We start from the raw sequence: 23,872 nt of genomic DNA on the forward strand, positions 1-23,872 counted from the left end.
GTACCATGAAGGAGTGTATAGGAGCTCGAGGACATAGCTGCAAGACTACAGCTACTTCAGAAGTAAGTTCTGGTACACACAGGACACTTCTAGCATGAGCCTAAATAAGATGCTAATTTTCTGCAATGATTTTCTATTTTTAAAAGGTTTTAGAGACCTAGGAGTGCTATTGGTTTTCCATATTACTGTATCTAGCTGCCAACACCACACATAGACTTGGGCTCTGCATTAGGAAGCCCAGATTTGGACTCCAAAGACTATTCCAGCCGTTGCCATCCTCCACTCACTCTGTTTTGTCCCAGCCCCTCCTCCTTTCGGAAGGGGCTCAAAAGAAAATTTGTACCCTCTGATAAAATTCCTCTCAGAGGCCCTGAGGTTGTATGTTCCAATGGGTACCCCACATATACATGTGGATACAATGCTAGTGCAATCATACTCTTTTGATCATCATGGCTACTACAGGCCATTCTCCACAGGCCAGTGAGCTCCAGTGCAAAAATTTAGACCAACACTCATGTTTATGTGATCAATGAGTGGAATAAGAGACAGCACAGTGCTGGCTTTGACACCTGTCAGGGCCAATTTTATATGTAACTTTCAATAAGTAACATGGCCCAGTGTGTTTGCTCTTTTAAAAAAATACAAAGTGGTGGCTTAAGAAGGCCATAAAAGGGAACAGACGCAGGAGGAGTTGGGGGCTTTAAGACCCAGTTGTGCCCCTCCCGTGCACTATTTAAAGAGAAAAAAAGAAAAAAAAGCTTCCATTGAAAGAACACACCAAAATTTCCTGGAAATATTCACTCCAGGGGAGAATTTACACAAGGCAGAGAAAATGGTGAGACCCAGAGCTATATTTTTCACATGCCCCTGCTAAGAATCACAGTGATTGGAAAAGGAACCAAAGGATGTTCCAATTAACTGCCTTCATTCAGCTGCCATGGGCCTAATCAACAACCCAAAGCAGTCAATCTCATTGTTCTTGTTGCCACACCAATGCACTGCTTTCAAGACACTTTCCATAACTCGAAGAAAAGGCTCCAAGTAAACAGAGACAGACCAAGAACGGGGTAGAAAGCCAAACTGAGCAGTCATCCATCCAAAACTCCTTCAGATGGTTTTACTTTGATTCAGAGCAGTAGCATAGCCAGAGGGGGATGTTGCAGTAAATACAGTAGGTGCACCAAACTCATTGTGCAAACTGTTCCTCCCAGTTGCTGTTGGAGCTATTTGGGGCAGTAACAGCAATGTGCAATAATCCCATATCTTTTTCCTGCTCCCTGCAGCTCAGTGCAAAGCACAACAGTTGCTTCATCTTTGGACAGCTCTGAGTGTGCATAGAGGGTAAGGCTTGAAAGCTTAGACAGCTTCGCAAAGAACCTTGCTCAAAAATTGTGAAAAGGCTATCCTTGAAAGTCCAGTCTCATAGAAGAATGCAACAGCCCAGTCATCTCTTGATGACTAAACTCCAAGTTACACATACAGTAATGTATTGATCCTATTCCACACAACACAGCCAATACCTCAGATTATATTAAAAACACAAGGTCCCTTCATCAGAGTCACTATGATTAGAATTGTCTCTAAAGGCTAATCCTTTGTCTGAAGTCGAGTTGCGATCAATTTCTCTCCTGCTGCTCAGAGCAATCCAAGGCTTTGCCCATGTTCTCATAACCAAGAAGCAAGTCAAAGCTTTACATACAAAGTCTGGTACTAAGTTGAAATCTACATCCCCCTGAAACAAAAAAAAATGCATACAATCAATTTCAGTAAGAAGACTTAGAAAGAGGAAAAGGGGACGTTGGACTTACCATGAAGTTTCCTTCTTCAGCAGAGGTTAATTCCTCTCTATCCAGACCTTTCTCCAACTTCTTGAAGAAAAACTACAGCTGCTATGCAAACAGCATCCTAATTGGCAGAATTAATTTTAAACAAAAAGAGAAGATACAATGATGCAAACAGTTTATTAACGAGAAAACCCCTGTCCTAACTCCTGAATGAGTTGGAGGAACCATGCACAGGGTTCCTTTATTTAAAAGATGATTGCTTCTTCTCTTTCAATAGTCTGCCTGGCAATGACCCTCCAGGGTTTTACACTTCCTAATGGGCTCTCCTAGGTCAAGGCAGTTCAGGTGGCTTTATAACACACTCCTGTTACAACGTGGTCCAGCCGCAGAACCCAACCCTGGTGAAAGAGAAGCATCAATGGGTTTGATATCAGAACTTCCTTTTGTGGCAAAGGAAGCAGTTTCTCTACTGAAATGGCAACATCTGTTGATATGTGAAGTATCACTCACCATCCCCAGGGCAGGGAATGAGAGAGATGATGGGGGGGAACAATGCAGTCAACTGGGCATCTTTCACCTAGGATTGGCCAGTACTGTGGAAGGTGGGCTCATCTCCACCAATGCAGGAAGCAAGCAAGCAGCCTTCAAGGCTGCCAAGGCGAGAAAGAGGATAAAGTTGCACAGGCTAGGAGTGCTCTAAGGATGGATTTGCTGGCCTCAACAGAAGGCATTTCTTCTTATGGAAGTTCAGGACAGGTGGGTGTCAACTAGCTCCTCTGGCAAGTGTTTTAACTCCTTCTTATCAGCAACCAGCAAAGACTTGTTTACTCCAGCATATGGCTGGAATGGGAAAAAGTGGTTTAATTATTTGCTAGCACTGTGACATTTCATGACTTTTATCCCTTTTCTATTCTAAAAACACCTAAATGACTAATTATATAAAATGTGAATTTTTAACAACCATGCATAATCACACATTTTATAAAATTAGTCATTTAAGTGATTTTGGAGTAAAAGGATAAAAAAATTTTAAACAGAACTTTGTACAGTATTTTAAAAGGTGGAATGTTACTGTGCTATTACAGTTTGCAGTTAATTTGATCTAAGCATTTAAGGATAAATCCCACGACTATATCCCTGCACACTGAAATGGGAAACAAGTCTCTCTCGTGTCTAAGTAACCTATAAGGTGAGGGACTTTAAAACTAGAAGCAGGTCACTCCTTCTACAATCATTTCCGTAGAGGAGTAGCTGCATTAGCTTGCTGCATCAATACACAAGTCTTGTGGCCTCTTAAAAGGTGAATTATAGCAGAAGCGTTTGTGGATTATGTGCTTGGATAGCGAGTAAAGAAAGAAAATGGAGAACCACAGGGCTAGAGACCTACCTGCAACCATTTTATGTAAATCTTAATAAGTACATCTAAAATTTGCAACAGCAGTTGCCAATAAGCTTTCCTGGCCACGCTAACGCATGCAGCGAGATGGAACCTTTGTTCCCATTTAAGCCTAAATGAAACAGGGACGAAGCTGGCAATGGTGTTTTGATGAAGTGGCTCATTTTGCAAGGTAACAGCCAAAATATACATGAATCTTCCATACTGGCAAGGGTTCTCCACATTTGCTCCAATGCTGGCAAGAGTTCCACATATATAAGGCAGATGAACATGAGCTTTAAGAGTTCTCTGAATGGATATAAACTAGAGCAGGGGTGTCCAAACTTTTTGGCAGAAGGGCCACAACATCTCTCTGATACTGTGTCAGGGGCTGGGGGAGGGGGGAAATTAATTTACATTTCAAATTTGAATAAGTTTACATAAATGAATATATTAGAGATGGAACTTATATGAATGAAGGTCTTGCAATAGCTCAAGGCCTATAAAAGGTCTTGCACAAAGCAAGGTCGGCCTTTCCTTTGTGCTGCTGCTGCATCACAGACTTGAAACAGCAAGCAGTGGAGGGAGCCCTCGGCCTGCAGCTCATGTGAGAGGTCGAACAGTTGCCCTAATGCTGAGAGAAGTTGTGCTGGGCCAATGCAGGCTCCAGCAAGTCTCTGGAGGGGCCACAGGCTCAATGGAGACTGGGGGCTGCCTGTGTGCCAGACTGGGAGTCCTTGAGGGCTGCAAATGGCCCCTGAGCCAGGGTTTGGGCACCCTTGTACTAGACTAACCTGGCTGTAATCCAGGTTCTGGGTACCCAGATGTATCCACCATCAGGGCTTTATCATGGAGACGAGGCATATGCTAGTTTCTCATCTGTAATTCAAGTATACAGAACATTAAACAGCTAGGAGACTTAAGGCAGGAGGTCTGGTCTAGAGGGTAGAGCCTCCGTTTGCCTGAAGATAACAGCTGAAGGTGGCCAGTTCAAGGCCACCGGCATCGTGAACGGCGAGATCTTGAAACAGCTGACAAGCCAAGTCGAGTTTTCCATCTGCTCTTTGGCCACCCTTCAAGTGAGATATGAAGGATTGTCGGCTTGTGTGGGAGGAAACTGGAGGCCAGAATATGATACCAGATCATAAAAGGATCCATCTGAAATGTTGTAGTTCTTGAAAGACAGAACCTTCGTCAATTGTAAAAATCCCTATAGGGATTTAGTATAGCCTGCCTGTGTAAATCGCCTTGAAATAAAGTCTGAGGAGAAATCTGAAGACCATGAAAGGCTGTATATAAATACCTGTATTATTATTATTATTAAGGCACCATAGACTTTCCACTACCAGTGTTTTAGTAGGAATAGTGTTTCTAGTAATATAGCATTTTACAGAACTTATCAAATGCTTTTTAAAGAGCTAAAGGTAACACTGGTTGAAGTAGGCAGTTGACCATCACAAACACCCAATAATTCAACAAGAGCCAAATGTACTCCTGTACACTGGAATGATGAATGTCCCCAATGCCTTCAAGCTTTCACTGCACAACTAGTATGACTTGTTACACTATTGTAATGCAGTGTTTTATTGTGGAATATTTGTAGCATAGCACTGGTGGGCACCATTTGCCCTGACTCTCTCTCCTTCAGTTGAAATTTAGATTGTAGGCTCCTGGTAGCTTTTGTTAGCACTTCATTGCATATGCCATTTACAGTTATCCATGTATAAAGAGGACAGTTCCATCCCATTCTAGGGTGAATAGAAGACTGAAGTCAGGGCAGAGCTACGAAATAGATGTAGGTTTTCTCCGTGGGCTGTGAGAATGGTTAGCATCCTCTAAAAATACTCTTAACGTGAACTCCCACAGGACCAAGTAAATACTGTTAATTAATTAAATCACTGTGGTGAACATGGTTCATGGTAAAGGCAAAACTCACTCTCCACACTGAGCAACTTCTTCATGGATGCCATGTTTGTACAGATGGAGAGTAGACATTCCTGCCATCCCAGGTAACTTGCAATGGGCATGCCCTTTCTCTGAACACACCCCACCTACTGAAATGTATTTTCTGCTTTTGCAATATACTTACTAATGACACAGTTCTGTTAGATGCAGTTTAATTCTTTTGACAATCAGGCATAAGATAATGTTAGTTTTTGCTTCAAGATGCTGATTTTCAAAAGGGATTTTTCTTCTGTTATTGGCAAGGGAGGTGACAAAATTAAAGCCTTTTATGATAGAAGACACACAAACCTTTGCCTTCCCACCCAATCCTGTGATGAATCATGAAAACAGATTTCACAGATAATCTAACAGATGTAAACTATTTATTGAATATTTGCCACCAATATTGTTAAATACATTATCTTGCAGTTTGTTTTCAAGTTAAAATGTCAGAAACAGAACACCAAATATTTACAATTCTTATAAGGAATGTTACATAATGACACATTAAGGCGTAAATTCTTTTGGCTTATAATTCTGAAAAGAATGATAATAGCAAAAAAGTGATGCAAAATCTTCATTGTGAGATTATGATTAAGCTACAATGTTTTTACAAAAATATGGTGTAAGATGGCAATAAATCCCATTCAAAATCCTGCATTAGGTCCCTGCAACTGGGACTGATAATTTATACAGTCAAAACTTTAAAGTTTACATATAAAGGTATCCTATCCACCATTGAAAAGTACAGCTTTTTTTTCAGGCCACAGTTTTGAAGGTCTGGAGTATCAAGTTGGTTTGATGAATTAATCGGTTGGCACTTATGAACACGTTTATTGCCCTGTTGTAAAAAAAAAAATCAGACACATTTCAACATCAGACAAGAAAGTGATTTCAACATCAGACTGCAATTAACTTTAAAATATATTCCACCACAAATCTAGATCAACTGCATGTGGGGGAAAACATATTTTGACTGAGTTTCAGGCTCATATGAGCACAATATACTGTATGATATTCAAGCAGAATGGTACTAGACTAAGAACTTTAATACCACTTAGTTTTCAGAATGTAAAATTTAAAAGATCAGGTGATCATCCTGCCAAGTGGTAGAGATGAGCATCATTTCAATTGATATCTTGAACAAATTGGTTTGTGAAGTTTCAGTATTAGTTTCCATTTCTATAAGCAACTGGACAACCTGCAAAAATAACCAACATCTGAAATATTAAAAACACATTTGATTGGCTAATTATGTTCATTAGCATAGCTCTTAACTCTTATGAGGCAGGAGGTCTGGTCTAGAGGGTAGAGCCTCCATTGCCTGAAGATTAACATCCACAAGGTTGCCAGTTCGAGGCCACCGGCACCGTGCGACCTTGAAGCAGCTGGCAAGCTGCAGCTGAGCTGTTCCATCTGCTCGGAGCGTGGGAGGATGGAGGCCAGAATGTTAAACCAGATCGGAGTGTAACACCTTGAATGTAGTGGTTCTTGAAAGAAAGAACCTTCTTTCAATTTGTAAAAATCCCTGCATGGATTTAATAAGCCTGCCTATGTAAACCGCCTTGAATAAAGACCAAGAAAGGCGGTATATAAATACTGTATATTATTATTATTATTATTATTATTATTATTATTATGAGTCTGCAATACATAATTCAGAATGCAGATTCCTTGCAATGCAAGACGATTTCTTGCAATACAGAGCACAGTTAACAATGGGAGCTTACTATGCAAACAGAACATTCCTTAGTAAATGCTCCATGCACAGTAAGCTCCTAATGAAGGAAGCACTAGCTAGGATGTCACTCAATGTGTGCAATGAAATAAGGTGGTCTTGCCCATTTGAAACCCAATAGTGCCTTGATGGGAACGTGACATATTCCACTTTCTCCACCATGCTGAAACTAAGATGAAATATAAACAAATTTTATTTGTTTCAGGGTTTTATAGGTCCCAAATTAACACTTGATTTGGGCCTGAAACCATATCAGTAACCAGTGCAATTGACACAATATTGGTTGAATATGCTTGCAGACTCCTGTGCTGTCAAAAGGCAGCATAATTTTTCACCAGCTGAATACTCAAAGTAGTTTCCAAGGATCCACATAAACTGCACTGAGTATCACACACAATAATACAGTTTTTCACAGTCAGACACAAGTGCCAGGAGCCAGAAAGCTTCTTTAGGCAGGCTCAAAGCCTTGCGCATCTCCAGGAATTTTCTTTGCATAGCATTGCTTTTTGAAAACTTCTTTCAGTTTTAGAAATGGTTTGTCATATGGTCTTATCTGAGAAACACAGGTCCAAAGGCAGCTTGAGTGCACATAACTACTTGTGCGTTTCTTTTGCTACTGGCCATGTATAATAGTAATTTACTTAGCTCTGTCTTAGAAAGTCAGCTAACATTAAGATTATATATTTTGTTACAAGAATCACCATATATGCACAGGGGTGACAAACAAGTACTTGCAACTATAAAGAAATGGAGTGTTTATGCTTAAGTAATGCCAGAACGAATGAGTGTAACTGTTTAAAGACAAATTCAAAATAGGTTTTACTGCCCAAAGCTTACCCACTCTATTCTGTTTCTTATTATTTCATCCACTCAGCAGAAGTTTTATCTTAAGGATTTTTTTAAACACATTTGCAATTTGGTCAGAACACAGTTCCAAACAGCTGAACTTGTGAGCTACCGAAACCAGAAGTTTCTTACCATAAGCTCTGAACAAATACTGTGTAACAGAAGACTGGACAGTTTTGGCAGAATGGGCAGCAAAATGGCAGATGCGTTTCTAAGTAAGTAAGTGTAAAGTCATGCACATTGGGGCAAAAAATCAAAACTTCACATATAGGCTAATGGGTTCTGAGCTGTCTGTGACAGATCAGGAGAGAGATCTTGGGGTGGTGGTGGACAGGTCGATGAAAGTGTCGACCCAATGTGCAGCGGCAGTAAAGAAGGCCAATTCTATGCTTGGGATCATTAGAAAAGTATTGAGAACAAAACAGCTAATATTATAATGCCGTTGTACAAATCGATGGTAAGGCCACACCTGGAGTATTGTGTCCAGTTCTGGTCACCGCATCTCAAAAAGGGCATAGTGGAAATGGAAAAGGTGCAAAAGAGAGCGACTAAGATGATTACTGGGCTGGGGCACCTTCCTTGTGAGGAAAGGCTATGGTGTTTGGGCCTCTTCAGCCTAGGAAAGAGACGCCAGAGGGGGGACACGATTGCGACATACAAAATTATGCATGGAAAGGATAAAGTGGATAGAGAGATGCTCTGGCCTGGATGCCTTTAAAAGGGGGACAAATTTCTGGAGGAAAAATCCATTATGGGTTACAAGCCATGATGTGTATGTGCAACCTCCTGATTTTAAAAATGGGCTATGTCAGAATGCCAGATGCAAGGGAGAGCACCAGGATGCAGGTCTCTTGTTATCTGGTGTGCTCCCCGAGGCATTTGGTGGGCCGCTGCAAGATACAGGAAGCTGGACTAGATGGGCCTATAGCCTGATCCAGTGGAGCTGTTCTTATGTACTTTGTTCAGTTAGCTCTAAGATCATAAGCCAGGTCAAAACACTAATGTAAGTTTTTTAATCCTCACTGTTCAGGAGTTAAAATTTATGTTCAAAGGTATCTGCTACTGGCTCTTTTGCACAAAACTTAAAGCACTGACACTTTTTAAAGGCAGGTAGCAGCACCAGAACAACTCTTACACTGCTTGCTTCTCATACCCCCCACAGGAGCTGCTTAGAAACCATACAATCCCATGCCATTGAGGGGGTTAGGTGGAGTTAATGAATTAAGAAATCATATATCCATGGGGCTAATGGAAATAAGGTATTGATCAGGTGATGTCCCACACAGCTAGTCCTGTCCAGAAGATATTTTACAGGCAGTGGTGGCCTTCTACCCCAATTGTCTGTTATTCAGTCCTCTGTACATGAAAGTTCCATTTAACAATTATGGCTGATAGTCATAAAGAACTATTAACTTGACCATAAATAACATAACTTTAGGCAAAACAGATTTTCCCCAACCTCCTATTATTCTCCTGCCTCAACTGAGTGAATAAGGTTCTATCACAGCAGCACTTCATGTTGTGTCCACTATGGCCTTTGGGCCATGTTGCTGGGCTACACAGTTGACAGCTGCGTGCTTGGGCATCTTTTCCTGCTTTGAACTTTTGAGGAGAGATAGTAACTCAATGGAAGAGCATTTGCTTTGCATGCAGAAGGTCCGAAGTTCAATCACCAGCACTTCAAGACTGCAGCTGCCAGTCAGCTCCTCTTCCATTGCTCTTACTGTCTCTCCTCAAAAGTTAAAAGCATTGCCAGGAAAAGTTGCTCAAGGACGCAGCTGTCAACTGCGTGTTGCCAATACTGACCTAGATTGACCAATGGTCCAGCTCTAAACAAGGCAGCTTCCTGTGACCCCGTCCATTTGTGGCCACTTCATCCACCAAGTAAAGGAAAGGTATTATTTTTACACTCACTCTTTTTTAGATTCCTAAAGGTTTAAGGGCAAATGAATATTATGGTTATGTACACTCCCAGATACCAAACCTTGGGAAATCAACCTCTTTATAAATCGGTCAATATGTTATACTAATGCCAGACTGCCTTAGTAGAAAGTAAGGGAAAAATCAAAACAAGATAATAGCCTATGCAAAGGATGCTCTTTGTCAGTATGAAAAATAGAGTCATCAATACTACACCACTTCAACAACACCAACAAAAAATAAATACTTACTTTCCATCTTTAAAATAGGTTTTCAAAGTGTCGCTGAAACTTTTGGAGTATTTTACAAACTCTTTCTTTTGGTGTTCAAGTGCCTGAAAATATGTATACGAGAAGAGTCATTCAATCAAAGCCTTGCCCTTCACAAACCAACTTACTTTAGTGACTAGACACAAAAGACAAGGATCAACTGAGGAAAATTAGCTTAAATGCTGCGATAGTAGAATTCATCCATTTACAAAATGAAATAAGCTACAGTGCTTCTGTAGATGCTTCCGGGAATTTATATATGTTTGCACACTGCAAAGCAGTCATGGATCAACACAGCATTTCAAAATTACACTAAGCCTTAATGCAGCCATTGCAGATTAAAAATCCATACACTAAAAAATTCAGGCAGGAAGAAAATGATTGGCTTAGTGATGGCAGACCAGTGTGCAGTCTATTTGCTTCTTCCATCTCCAAATCTGTCTTGGTTATGAGCAATTGTTGAAATGATTTACTGTTCTCACCCTCCAAACATAAAACTGCAGATTCATTGCTATTTATTGCTAATACGCTTGTATTTCTGACAAAGCACTGTGGACAGAGTTTAACTCACATACCCTCCGGTTCTGGTATTGATATTTCTTGAAGACATTATTTACTGTGTCTAGAAGTTCCTTTATTGCACTGGCGATGTCCCTGTTTGGCAATGAAAAGATAATTGCAACATCATTTAAAATTAGATTCACTCAATGCAGAATTTTAATCACTTCCAAAATTATGTCTGACATGTATTTCTAAAGGATTTGCGGTTTTACAGAATAAGTTTTAGATATGGCACAGCAAGACTGAACACCGAGAGCTAATTAGATTACGTGGCACTTCAAAGTCCAAATTGGGTTTAATGCAGTCTTCATACGTGAAATGCTAGCATCTGCTCGCTGCAGAAATCTACACCACACAATGTTAAGCAACAGGAGCCCTGGCCTATGTTCAGAACCATATCCTCTTCTCAGAGCAACTATGAGTGTGTACATATTATGTATGTACACAACAGATCTAAATAAAGAAAACAGTGACTGAAGATCTGCCTTAAATTATTGTATGAGCACTGATGAAGTGAGGTTATCTTGTCCTGCCCAAGCCTGTAGTCACTTAAATAAAGCTAAGCTGCCACAGCAATTGAAAGCAATTTAATGTCAGTTATCCTCTCTCAGGATTAATAGATACAACTTCATCCAATTCTAATTTGGCAGGGTTTGAGGTCACTTTAACACAACTTAGGAACCCTTTGTCAGGCTAACAGAGGTCAGAAGAGAAAGCGGTTGGGTGATGACATTCTTAGTATACAACACTCAGCTATGTACCACTATTACAATTAAACCATGGGACTCGTACCAAGTCACTCTGTAGATTAAAAAGCATGGCTTGGGAAAGATTTATGCAAATGTCTACTTGCAGGATTGGCACATAGTATGCATCCTGGAGTAACTGAGCATGTTTATGCCTTCAGCCATGCAAAAGATGAAAAAAAATTATATAATTCTGCCTTCTAAGAGCTCAAGTTCAGAAGTGGCTATTGAGCTATAAGAGATTTTCAATTGCCACATCAAATTCAATTACATACCCACAGAAGCCAAATTATAATCTGATAACTGGAGATCTGCAACAAAATGCTGTTGTGTGTTTTGAGCATCAAGAACCAAACACTACTGCAACTGAACTATGGCACCACACTATTCAGATTTAGGGCTCAGTGCACTTAGCAAGTCCCAAGTCAGTGCAGTGTAGCATTACTGTAAATTGAACTTTTAAGCATTATATGATGCTTCTAGTTAGCTGAAAAATCCCACAAATCCCTCAACTGCTGATCATGAAGCCAGCCCCAAAGTCTAGCAGTGCAATATGAGGCAAGGATATTTCACTTCCTCCTTCTTGGGCTACACAGAAGACTATGTAGAGAACTGGAGGGGTTGCAGGATGAGCACCTTATGGGAGCTGGGGGAGGGAATGGAAGAGAATGCTTCTTTGGATCCTAATTAATGTACCATAAGGTTCCTTTAAAAGCTGTGTGCGTGGTTTTGGAACAGTTTGAAGTGTTCTGGGCAGGAGGTCTGGTCTAGAGGGTAGAGCCTCCGTCTGCCTGAAGATAACATCCACAAGGTCGCCAGTTCGAGGCCACCGGCACCGTGCAACCTTGGAGCAGCTGACAAGCTGAAGCCGAGCTATTCCATCTGCTCTGAGCATGGGAGGATGGAGGCCAGAATGTGAAGCCAGATCAGATTGAAACACCTGAATGTAGTGGTTCTTGAAAGAGAGAACCTTCTTTCAATTGTAAAAATCCCTATTTAATAAGGGATTTGGATAAGCCTGCCTATGTAAACCGCCTTGAATAAAGTCTTGAATAAAGACCAAGAAAGGCGGTATATAAATACCTGTTATTATTATTATTCTGGACACCCATTTTGATATTTCCCCTTGATTTTTTGAAGCCAATAGTTTTTCTCCATACCTGCAAGTTCCCCAGTACATGCACACACATGTAAGTGCACCTGTAGATGGTCCACTCCTGTTCCTACCCTACTAGTCAGCATGGAATCACTCGCTTGAACATCAGAATGCAATTTTTTAGCTGGCAGATTCAATCGATGGGCCAAATTGAATATTTCAACTAGATTCACAAAGGTAACCTGTACCAAGTTTTCAGTTACAGTAACAGGAAAGGAATAAGAGATGGTTTATTCCTTGCTATTCTTATGGAATAGCAAGCCTAACTATAAAATTCTGACTATACCAAGAACTTCTAAGTATCCATGCAGGGTAACCATGGGGGTCTGCAAATGAGCTCCACCAAAATGCTCAAAGTTAGAATTGTGTAACATTTCAAATGGCAATTAATACATATTCAACACTGTACTGCCCCAGGTTTCTTCCATCTTATTTCAGTGGCCTATGTGCCTTTAAACAGAATCAGTCCCCTGGCAGTAAAATCCACGTAGCTTGATTCTTTTAGCTTATATGAACTAATGAGCTCACATTCCAATGCACTGCAATTATAGAGATAGCCCCTGCAAAGTACGTAATCAAACCTTGCTCTTATCAGCAAGATGGCCTGGCTCTGTCTATGTCTGTATGGTGGGAATGCTTTGTTACTGTAGTTCCCACCTGTACCCATGTTAATTAGTTAGTAAATTGGTGTGTCACCACATAACCCAGCTGCAGCTTTGGTAGTAAACATCTTGTGTATATTAAGTGTGCAATTTTGGTTTAGTTGCTCATTTGGGACTTGGAGATCATTTGGACAATGATGGTCTGCAGCTTCACCTCTCCATTCTAGCATGCTAGGTGCATGTATACATTGTAAGTTATCTAATAAAGCCTCCTCCTTGTAAGTAAACCTGGATCTGTTTTGCATTTCCTTGGCATGCAAAACAACCATGGAGACTGTAGTACTAGGTGCTACAAATCACATCATTTTTAAGCTAGTACGTGTACTTCAACTGTGTAAAGACCAACTTAAGGTTAACTATACCAAAACAGTCCTAAATTAATAGTCACTGCATTTCCTGAGACATGTTCCATGGTAAGATGGTAGGGAGTTACTTGCCTGAGGGACAAAAGCTCAGGTTCTTCCCAGAACAGGTTGGTTGCTGTCTACAGCATCCAGGAATCCAAAGAGACCTAAAAGCAGTGTCTGGCTGCAGATACTTTGCAATAATGTGCCAGCCACCTCAGTGGTCCTTTATCAAGCTGTACAGAATTACACAGTGTTTGCATTTGTAACAAAACACTTTCATTTTGTGAAATGTATCCATGTGAAACCCTATGCTACAGCCATCACTGGCAAGTACATTCCTGATGTGCTATAGACTGAGTCACTGCAAGCACTGGCTTCATGCTTCCTCCAAAACCCTGCATGCAGTCAGGAGGAGGAGAAGCCAGGCAATGTAGTTTAATTGGGAAGGGAAATTTAACTGTAATTTAACTCGCTCTGTGGAGAGAACTGTGGGTGCCTGCAGGACTAAATGGGGCTACCAGATGACCTCATGATGCAGTCATAATGCAAAAAGGCAGGCTGCTATGTATACAAGAGCATTATTGATTTCAGGGAATATATATTTGTGTCCAAAAGCAACATTGTCTTCACCAGATTTTCACCCGTTGTCCATTTGTAGTCACTGAGCCCACTACCTCTAACAGTAGCTTCTAAAACTGCATGTATGTGTTCAGCACCAGTAGAAATCAGACCTTTCTTGCACTCAGTACAGTTGTTTGAAGAACAGATACAGTGGCCAAGTTACGACACAACACTTGGTTTGCCATGGTTTTGATCTGAAGGCACAGTATGAGACACATGACAGAACTACTTTGCTATAGCTAACTAGGCCAAGGGCTGGGTGTATGAGCACCTGGAAAGACTAGGTATGTCACCCTGAATACCAAGAGGCAAGAAAGGTGCGATAAAATATAATGAACAACACTACATGAACAGGCCTAGGGGAACCATGGGCTCAACATGTGCCTTCCCCCTGCTCTCATGTTTCAGAGTGAAAGTTTCCACTTTAAGAACTGCAGTTCCCCATTAGCTTAGAGAACTGTGGTTTGACAACAAACTATAATTAGTTAAAACAATAATTCCTTGAGTTGGTATGCAACAGGAACTGATGTCAGTTCTAAAGGTTATTCTCTCCTCTTGTGCAAGATACAAAAAAGCAATCCATAGCTCAAGCCACTGAACTGTGAGCAAAAGTAACTCAGAACTTTCTATACTTCCTACTTTGGAAGAACACTTCTCATGCTAAAAAAAAAAAAAAGAAAGGAGCACCAAGACTCAGGTAGGAGTAAAAGACCATCCTAAAATGTGACTCAAACTGGTTTGACAAACTAATTTAAGCAGAAGCACTTACTTGATTGTCTGAAGAAACCTCACTCTGTCATTGATCTCATCTGGAATCTTACTGAGAATCTGTTTAAGTGCTCGTGCCTTGTCATTTAGGTCTTGGAATTCTGGTTCAGGCCTTTCAATCATGTATTCTGAGGAAGAGCAAAATTGCTCATTTATTCCAAGTAAATTTCAAATGGCACTAAAAATATTTGACAGAAACTTCACTAAGCCAAAGGCAAAAAATTATGAACTTGCCCTATCTTGTAGAGAAAGAACAGTGTATACAAATGAAAACTGTAAGATACATACTAAGAACTGAATGCCTTAAAAGACATGCAGTTCCTATACCAAAGCAAAAATCAGTTCAGGGATATGAGGAATATCCTAAAACCAATAAAGAGAATACAATACATGGATTTGGCTTCAAATCTGTCAGATTCATTGTGATGCTTTGGGCAAGTCCTTTTCTCCCTGCCTTAATTTCCCCCTTTAAATGGGGAATCTCATTTAGAAAATGCTTCACTCATCTCACAAAAACTGGTATACTGGCAGGCTGACAGTATCAGGAATGTCTCCTACCTTTTGCAACCTTGGATCTGGAGGCAGACATCCAAAATAGTGTAAACCACCAGTACATTTCAAATATGCAATAATATAGTCATAGTGGGGGTTTATATGGCAATCCCTATCATCGGTATTCACCTTTACTTAAAGAAAGCAGGAGCACAAGTATTTATGGTCTAAGTTTTCAGAAACTGTTTCTTGATAAGACAAAGGACAGAAAGCAGTTGTACAGTCATGCACAGGAAATACCTTCTACATCATCTGCTGCCATGCGCAGAAGAGACTCAGTAAAATTAACTTCAACATTTTTTTTCTCCAAAATTTTTATGATGATGTCTTGCGTGAGACCTGGATTTTCCTTTTCAGCCTGCATTTCAACAAAAAAAGTTTTATTTATTTCGTATACAAATGAACATCTGGAAGGCAGAACACACTACCCAAGAACTGCTATATGATGTAAATTCAAGTTTACAATTTTACTAGCTGACGAAGCAGAACTCGCTTATAATAAGCATCTCATTTTGCACAGCATTTGTCATCCCAAAGGAAGACCACATTTCTTGGGCTATATCACTGTTTTCATCTGTAATGTTACTCAGAAAGTCATTTCACTCATTCTGTGCCTCACCAGTTTTTTTTAATCTTCTCCATTCAACTGAAATTAAGGGGAAAGGATATACAGTTTTATTTAGGCACAAAATTATAGGCTGCATAGAACAAGCTAAGTTCAACTTATCTTCAGAGTTCCCACTTATCTTCCGCGATATGCCAGAATCACTTTTTCTATAACAGGCAGTGTCCATCTCGTAAAAGTAACAAGAGATAATATGCTCCACAGGGTGTAAAAATGAACTGCAAAACCTCAATTTTCCTACATCCCACATTACTTTCTTGTGCCTTACACATTCCTAAGTGTTTTTTACACTATTGATTCTTTTCTCTAAAAAGCCGAAACATGAAGTACTAACAGCCAATTACCACAGCAAACGCTATACTTCAAACTAAGAAAGATTTTCATTGTTTATTTTTAAAAGGAATGCTCTACAAAATAAATCCTTGCCCAATTTAAATTCTCTCAGGTATAATTTAAGACTGCCTGCCCCATTTCACATCCTAGTTTCTCAGCACTGAATTAGATGGTATCTGTTGGCCATTCAACCCAAACTTATCCTAGATCAGCTATCTTAGCCAATCACTGGTCTACATCCCAGAAGGCTGCAGACTTTCCTGACTATTCTCTCATCTTAGGACTGAGGTGTCAAACATGCGGCCCGGGGGGTGGTTGCAGCCCCAGGAAGCTTTTTATTTGGCCCTCAGGCTCTCAGCTGCTGAGCAGTGCTGAGGTGTTACTGCTGAAACAGCAGCCCACATGAAAATTGGGCTCTCCCATATCTTGCAATATGATCAAGAGTTGCATATTTTCTCTTCTGTCATTTGCAGTTAATGAGAACAAAGTGCTGATTTCTGGCAATCAGTTGCTTAATGATGTCACTTTCTGGTTAATGACATCACTTCCAGCCCTCAGCAGCCATCCTGAATGCTAATTTCAGCCCTCTGTATGAAACCAGTTTGACACCCCTCTCTTAGGAGCTTGGCCAGGATGAGTACAGACCCGAAACTAAAGAGATCGGTCAGACTCCCTTGCATCATGAAAAGAGAGACCTCTGAATATCTTCCCTTTCTTGCTACAAGAGATCCCTGGAAGCTCAGAGGCAGTATCTTGTATGATTCCACTGACCTAGGTAGTGCCATTTTCTAAGTATCATGCTTCTGAAACAGCTCTTACCCAGGCCAATATAGAAGCATACAAAGAAGTGCTCCGAAGCCAGTATCGCCCCAGCACTTCCAGGGCTAAATGGAGATCCTCAGGCCTCTGCATTGTCAACATACCTGCAAGATGTGCACCCAAGCAGAAAAGAAGATTCCAAAGACTTGCTAGACAGCTCACTCCACTGCTGAAGTGCTCTTATGGACCAAGATCCAGATGGGTCAACACCAAGTGCACAGGTGGTTGCTTGATTTTTTTTGTTCCTTTCAACAGCAGCCATCCATGCTGCATGGCAAGCAGATTCAGAAACTCAGGGAGCTTTCAAAGGAAGCTTGCAACACAGTATGGGAGAGAGGGCTCCTGTTGAAAGGAAAAATGGAAAAGCCTATTGGGATATAAATCCAGAAGCTCTTTTCTGTGCACCCTAAACAAAGCCTACCCTACCTGAAGTGTCAGGATTGCCACCACTTGACCTACTTTCAAGAAAACAAAACCTCTTAGAGTTTAACTTACTCAACTCTTTCTTGAACTATGAGCACCCAGAACTGAGCATGGGACTTTCAAAAAGAAATTCAACTACCACCAAACAGGGCAGTGCTATTATTTCCTTGGTCCTAGAAACCAAAACATTACAAAAATCAGACAGTAACCATTTTTACTTCATCTCCCTCTTCAGACTGTAATAGTTGATATTATGCTTCAGTAATTCAAACAGCCTCATAGTGACAGAAGGTGAAATACAGCCTAATGAATTGTAGCCTCTCAACATTAAACAAAAGCCTAACACTACTTCTTGACAAGCATTTGGACAAGTTTAAACAGCAGCAACATGCCCCAGCAATTCCCTTCAGCACCGGGAAATTAAACCTTATCCATAAATATAGCTGACCTTCACTAGTATACCTGATTTATGCCAAATTATGGTGGAATATATAGTGGAGACAAAGGGTATAATCAACTAAGCAGTGGAAGATTTTGGTTAGACATCTTAACACATTTTGATATAAGAGTGACAGTAGTCTACTATATACATTTTTAAAACAGATCACTGACTTCCACACAAGAATTCCCAATAATTTCCCAGGAAATGAATGATTCTTGAGACATATTCAAAGAGGCAAAGCCTCAGAAGCTGAAGGGAAAACTTTCCTAGGTCAAGGAGATATTGCCCCAGTTGGGACAAGAGTGGAAGAATTCAATGCTTTCCACCCTGGTCCAAAATAGGAGAGGGGATGATCTGCACAAAGAATGGGATCAAAACCACACTGCTGCCACCGCTGCTATATTTCCCAATTTAAAAGAGGAAGTTGGGATAGTTCTGTATGTGCTTTTTGGTTAGGTGAAATAATGCAGCAGTTGGTGACTGACAGGATAGAGAACATGGCTAGGATTGCAGTCTTAGTCATGTTGCCTCCCTTCAATTTTATTTAAGGAAGGCAACATGACTAAGGCTGCAATCCTAGCCACTTTCCTGAGAGTAAGCCCCATTGAATACAAAAGGACTTACTTCTGAGTAGACACGCCTAGAATTGTGCCCAAGATTAGAAAGGAGAATGGTCTCCTTATATCTGCAAGGTTAGGATTCATCATGACTGTTATTTGGAATAGGTCTCTGCTGGTACACAAACACACAGCATAGCTATTCTGCAGGGATGATGGCATTTAACATAGGAATTTGCTTTATTCCAAGGGAAGACAAATGATCCACCAAGCCCAAAACCATACTTTGACTGGCAGAGCTCTCCAAGGTCTCGATAGGGAACATTCCCAGCTCTTACCAAAGTATTCAGCCTGGGACCTTTGGCATGCAAAGCAGATGTTCCACCACTAAGCTCTGGTCCCATGGCAGATGTTTTTCTGATGTTTCCACCAGATGTTTGCTAATTAGAGCATAAAACAGAAATTTTATTCAAGAGACCGCAAGAAGAAACATGATGCTGGATTCAAGACAGACCATGATCAGTAGCTAAATCTACTGTGCAGGTTAATTTGATTTTTACATACTTTTAAAGTGCCAGGTAAATAAATTTTAGTTATTCTCACCTTAATAAAAGCTGCTCTCAATGTTTGAGCTGCAGATAAATTTACCCGTTCTAGCTGCAAAGAGAAGTTGAAAATATCAGTTACACTAGTTCAAACAAAAAGATACAATCACCTACTGTCTTCCAAAATTTTTCTTCCTTCAAAAGCATAGGGATTTCAGCTCTTAGATCAAAATGAAGGGCCAATCAACACAACTACTTGTGAACAGAAGCAGCCATCATGCAGATTTTTTCCCTCTCAATATCCACATGACAATATGGTCTTGCAAATTAGCTCCAAGACCTTAAAATTATTAATCATCATATTCTGACAGAACTTTCACTGATGAATTCTAATGGAAAATAGTTGCCTTGATGGAGAGTGCTTTGTGCAACATATAGGCAAGTTGGATGCAGACTGAAGACAGAAACTGAAAACATTAAAAATGCATAATATGCATTCAAAGAGAAGACCAACTACTGGAATGTGTACTGTAGCTTAGAATCTTGAGAAGTTCCTATGCAAATATACAGGCTGGTCCTCTTTAGCTGTGAATTTGGAATCCGTAGATTTGACTAACTGCGAGTTCCGAATCTGCAGTGTAGGACGGGCCTGACCTCCTGGACGTGATAGGAAGCACGTTCCTGTTGTGTCTGGGAGGCTTACCAAGACACAGGGAGGCTGCGCATTGCCTGAGGGCCCCCCCTGAGATGCGCTTCCAGTTTTTCTAAAAATGGAAGTGTTTCTTAAAGGTCTCTGGCAGGCCCTCCAAGATGTGATAAAGCCTCTTTGCATCTCAGAGGGCCTGTCAGAGGCCTCCAAGGCACACTTCCAGTTTCCGGGGGGGAAAATCTCCGGTAATGTCTGGAAGTCTCAAGATTCCCACTGCAGATCTCGATATCCATGGATAAGAAAGGAACTCCCGCAGATGCCAAGATCAGATTGTAATGAAAAGTTAAATATTTTTATGATACTTTCTGAAAGATTACCAAAGATAGGCTGGTTCCTCCCTCTACACTTAAATCCAAGTTTCAAATTCTCCTATCAGCAAAGGTTTCTGGGTTTGAAAATGTTTGAGTCAGAACAGAAACTATTACACAGCGACTGTAAAACAGTATCACAAGACACTTGGCCTTCTACTCTGAGCAGGCCTCAAACTAGGACACTAATTAAATCTATTGAGTTTACATTTCAGAAGCTAGCAGAATGCTGGAAGCATCTTGAGGGCCTAGACTTCCTGAAAAGAGCCAGAATTAAGGAACAAAATGGGGTAAATAGTTAAAGGTTACAGATGTCACTTCAAGGGAAAGAAGCCAAAAAAGATAGAAAGTAGAACTCATTATGACTGTGAGAAGACTTGCAAGAAAACGTCTGTGTATCTGCATAAATATATGTGAGTATTATTTGACACTGAAGGTCACATCTCATTTCCTAAACACTGCAACCACAAACTAGAAGACAGGTTACCTCATTAAAAACAGGATACATGACAGCATAGAGGGGCATGGAAACCATAGAAGTGGTCTCTGCTTCATTCTTCATCTCTTCCATTGTCATCCTCATTCAAAGAACCACTCTTGAAGAAAAAGGTTATTGAAGTAATGGACTCTTCATTCACCAAAAGGCTTCTTTTTCCTTGTTGTAACAGCAGTTTGCACACTGTAATATATATCCCTAAAAGAAAAAAGGCTCTTTTTACAAAACAATAGTACCAATATTTTAAGGCACTAGGTTTGATATCACCTCCATTACATGACTTCTCCTGTAATTAAATTTCAAAAGTGCTACCATTTAGCTGACAATTTGTATGTTAAGGCAATCCCCCAAAATTTTATAACTCCTTGTTCAACTTCTTTCTTGAAAAGAGTAATGAACATGAGAAACGATGTCTTTAAAATGCTAAAGGTCAATATTTTTCTTTTTATAATTTATACTGCAGGTACACCAGAGCTTACTTAGAGATCTTAGTCATACATCTACTGTAACTTTGCTTAAGAAGTGATGTAAGTGACCCAAAATGGCAATTAACACATACATGCCAACATAAGTGCCAACTATATAAAAAATCAAGGCTCTATATATCCACAGAGTAGAACTGTGAGTTAGAACCTGAGTTGTAATAAGCCATGAACTGTTAAAACCTAAGCCATGGCCCAAAACTGCCTTAAAGCAAATAGTTTCATTTCCATATGGGGCGTGCCAGCAAACTGCAAGCTTGATGGAAAATAATAGTTCAAATAACTGAGCTTGGCCTGAGGACCTCCACCCTGCCCAACCCATTAAAGCTCAGAGCAGTAATCTAAACAGTAGACCTGAATTTCAAGTGTTGGTAAGGAAATACACCAGTCACTTATTTCACAAAGCGTAAAAAAGTCACCTCACTAGAAATGATATCAGTACCTAAAAAGCAGGATGCCAATTCCTATAAATCAAAATTTTTTCCAGCTGTGGGTTATTTTGTGGCGGAGATAGTATACAGTATTTGACCTAGAAGAATAGCTCTCTAGTTCATAAGTCTTCAGCGTCTGAATCAGGGCACACAAGCAGGTTGAATCCATCCTAATATGGGCTACGTTCACATTTTCTTATTTAGATTTTGTACCACAAGGGAAGAAAAATTAAAGCAGTAAAAGAGGAGGAAAATGAATGGGAAGAAAAAAAGGCATATGAAGTGGAGAAAAGTGAAATCCCAAATTAGGAGGATAGCTCTGGGCTTGAAGATGCCAGGTCTTTTTCAATCTTTTACTAAATTTCTACACGGTTCGGTCTGATAAAGGAGTCAGGCTACATTTTTTCTCTGCGTCTGTCAAGATAATTTTTCCCTTCCCTTTTGATTTCCTACTAACTCAGTAGCACATTTTGAAGTTAATTCTAGCAGTACAATTTCAGGTTTGCCTAATGAGGTATTGAACAGTATATTGGGTTTTCACTAACCCAAGTGCTGCATGAGAATTAGGGATTTATTCAACTCTTAAGCATAAAATCTTAAACCGAACTGCAGTTTGGGTCACTTCTGCCCACATGTTCTACAAAATTCAGGTTAAAAAAAGTAAAAAGATCCTTCAAAGCTTCCCCTACAATGAATCCGGGGAGCAGAAATACTTTACTTTTTGCTCTTCCCTAATCAACAACCAAAACCTGCAAGAACCAAGTTATATCTTCTGTTATTGGTTTCTTATGCTTTCTAAGACAGGAGCCCCAATAAATGATCCTTTCTACTGCCTTTCTACAAATGATGCCTAGAAACATGGGATCACCTCAACGCAAACAAGCTTTCTACAGGAAGAGGACTTTCAATGTACTTATCACTTTTGAAACAACCAAAGAATTTGATGCGCTAAGAAAAAAATCATTTCCAGCAAATCTAATGAGTATTGGGGGGGGGGGGATGAATCTTCTCACCATAGACATGATCATATTTTCAAAGCACTCTCAGCCAACCACCACAGATATTCACCTGTAAGTCGATCTCACAGATAAGTTGAGGGCAGCTTTTGAGCCCCAAATCATGGAATTTTCTATGACCCTCAGATGTCGGGGGTTAAACGGGGGTGTGTGTGTCTGACTATAATTTTGTTTGATTTTACCTGAAGCCAGACCTTGATAAATAACCTTCCAGTAAGTGTTACCTAAAAACTGTACAGTTTCTAATTTATTAAAAATACAATAAAAGATCATAAAATGCATTTTCGACATTAACTTTTAAAATTCTGGTCTTCACAACATTTGTGTAAACACCGTCAGAGTAAGTGCCTGTAAACATACCAATCAAATCCTTTTTTAAGGTGCCTGGTGTGTTAAGCCAGAGGCTCCACATATAACATGCAACATAAAACATGGAATTGGGAGTGTGAAGTTCAGTTCACAGCAGGGAGACGAGCAACAAGGACTGACACAGTTGCAACCCTCTTTACTTAGAAGAAGACCCAGTGCTTTCCATAAGTGTTATTCTTAAGTAACGGTGCATTGTTATGGGGGGGGGGGTTTGAAGTTCTTTGCAAATGACTTGCCAGGAATGTTCAGAGGCAACAGCAAAAGGAAAGGAGGCATTTCCCTTCTCCAAATGGAAGGGAGAGAAAGGGGCTTCTGAGAACTGTGGGGAGGCTTTGTGGGAGTATGTGCTGCATTCCATAGCAGCAGCCCATACAGACTACAATTCCCAGAAGTGCCTTCACTTCTCTTCCTGTCTGGAGAAGAGGCTAAAACAGCTGCCTCTGAATACTGTAATTACTGGTAAAAATTCTCCTTTTTCTCTACCTGCTTCCTGCTTCTCAGTCCATTTCCAGCCCCCCCCCTTTCACAAGACAGCTGCTGAGCCTCTGTAAGCTTCCCAGAAACTCCCAGAGGACCCGACCTCACCCACTGCATTGACCCGGGTATAAGTTAACCCAGGATCTCAGGCTCTATTTTAGGCATAAATTTTTAGACCTATAGGCGAGTATATGCGGTCGTTGCTGCCCTTCCCAAGGAAGGGAAAACTCTCTGCTCCTCTAGGGTTATAACAGACGATGGGTTCAGACCACCAGCCATTCCTAAAAGTGCACAAACATGAGGTCACCTTATGGCAGGGGTGCTCAATAGGTGGATCGCGATCTACCGGTAGATCGCGAGGCAAAATGAGTGGATCGTGGAGCCCTGTCTCTCCAAACTGTTAATATGTCAGTTTCGTCTAGTGACTAGACGAAACTGACATATTTAGCTAAACTGACACTTTAGCTGCTCTTCAGGCATGCAGCAACAAAACTGACGAAACTGACTAGACTCCAGCAGGGGCTCCATACATTAAAGGGGGTGTCTGTCAG

The 23,872-nt window shown here is 40.5% G+C and overlaps 1 protein-coding gene across 1 annotated transcript in view; it reads right to left on the reverse strand.

The window, feature by feature from the left end:
• Nucleotides 1-5,464: 5,464 nt before the first annotated feature.
• Nucleotides 5,465-23,872, reverse strand: part of PDCD10 (programmed cell death 10) — a 32,411-nt gene continuing 14,003 nt past the window's right edge. Inside the window, exons 2-8 of the mRNA XM_066620031.1 lie at nt 20,538-20,744; nt 19,092-19,145; nt 15,530-15,647; nt 14,739-14,865; nt 10,452-10,530; nt 9,859-9,941; nt 5,465-5,944 (exon numbers count right to left, since the gene is read on the reverse strand). Of these exons, the coding sequence (XP_066476128.1) occupies nt 5,863-5,944; nt 9,859-9,941; nt 10,452-10,530; nt 14,739-14,865; nt 15,530-15,647; nt 19,092-19,145; nt 20,538-20,633 (639 nt within the window). The 5' untranslated portion in view covers nt 20,634-20,744 and the 3' untranslated portion in view covers nt 5,465-5,862. The remainder of the gene's footprint in view (nt 5,945-9,858; nt 9,942-10,451; nt 10,531-14,738; nt 14,866-15,529; nt 15,648-19,091; nt 19,146-20,537; nt 20,745-23,872) is intronic.

The sequence above is a fragment of the Tiliqua scincoides genome, chromosome 3 (genome assembly GCF_035046505.1).
Source record: "Tiliqua scincoides isolate rTilSci1 chromosome 3, rTilSci1.hap2, whole genome shotgun sequence".
NCBI classification, from domain to species: domain Eukaryota; kingdom Metazoa; phylum Chordata; class Lepidosauria; order Squamata; family Scincidae; genus Tiliqua; species Tiliqua scincoides.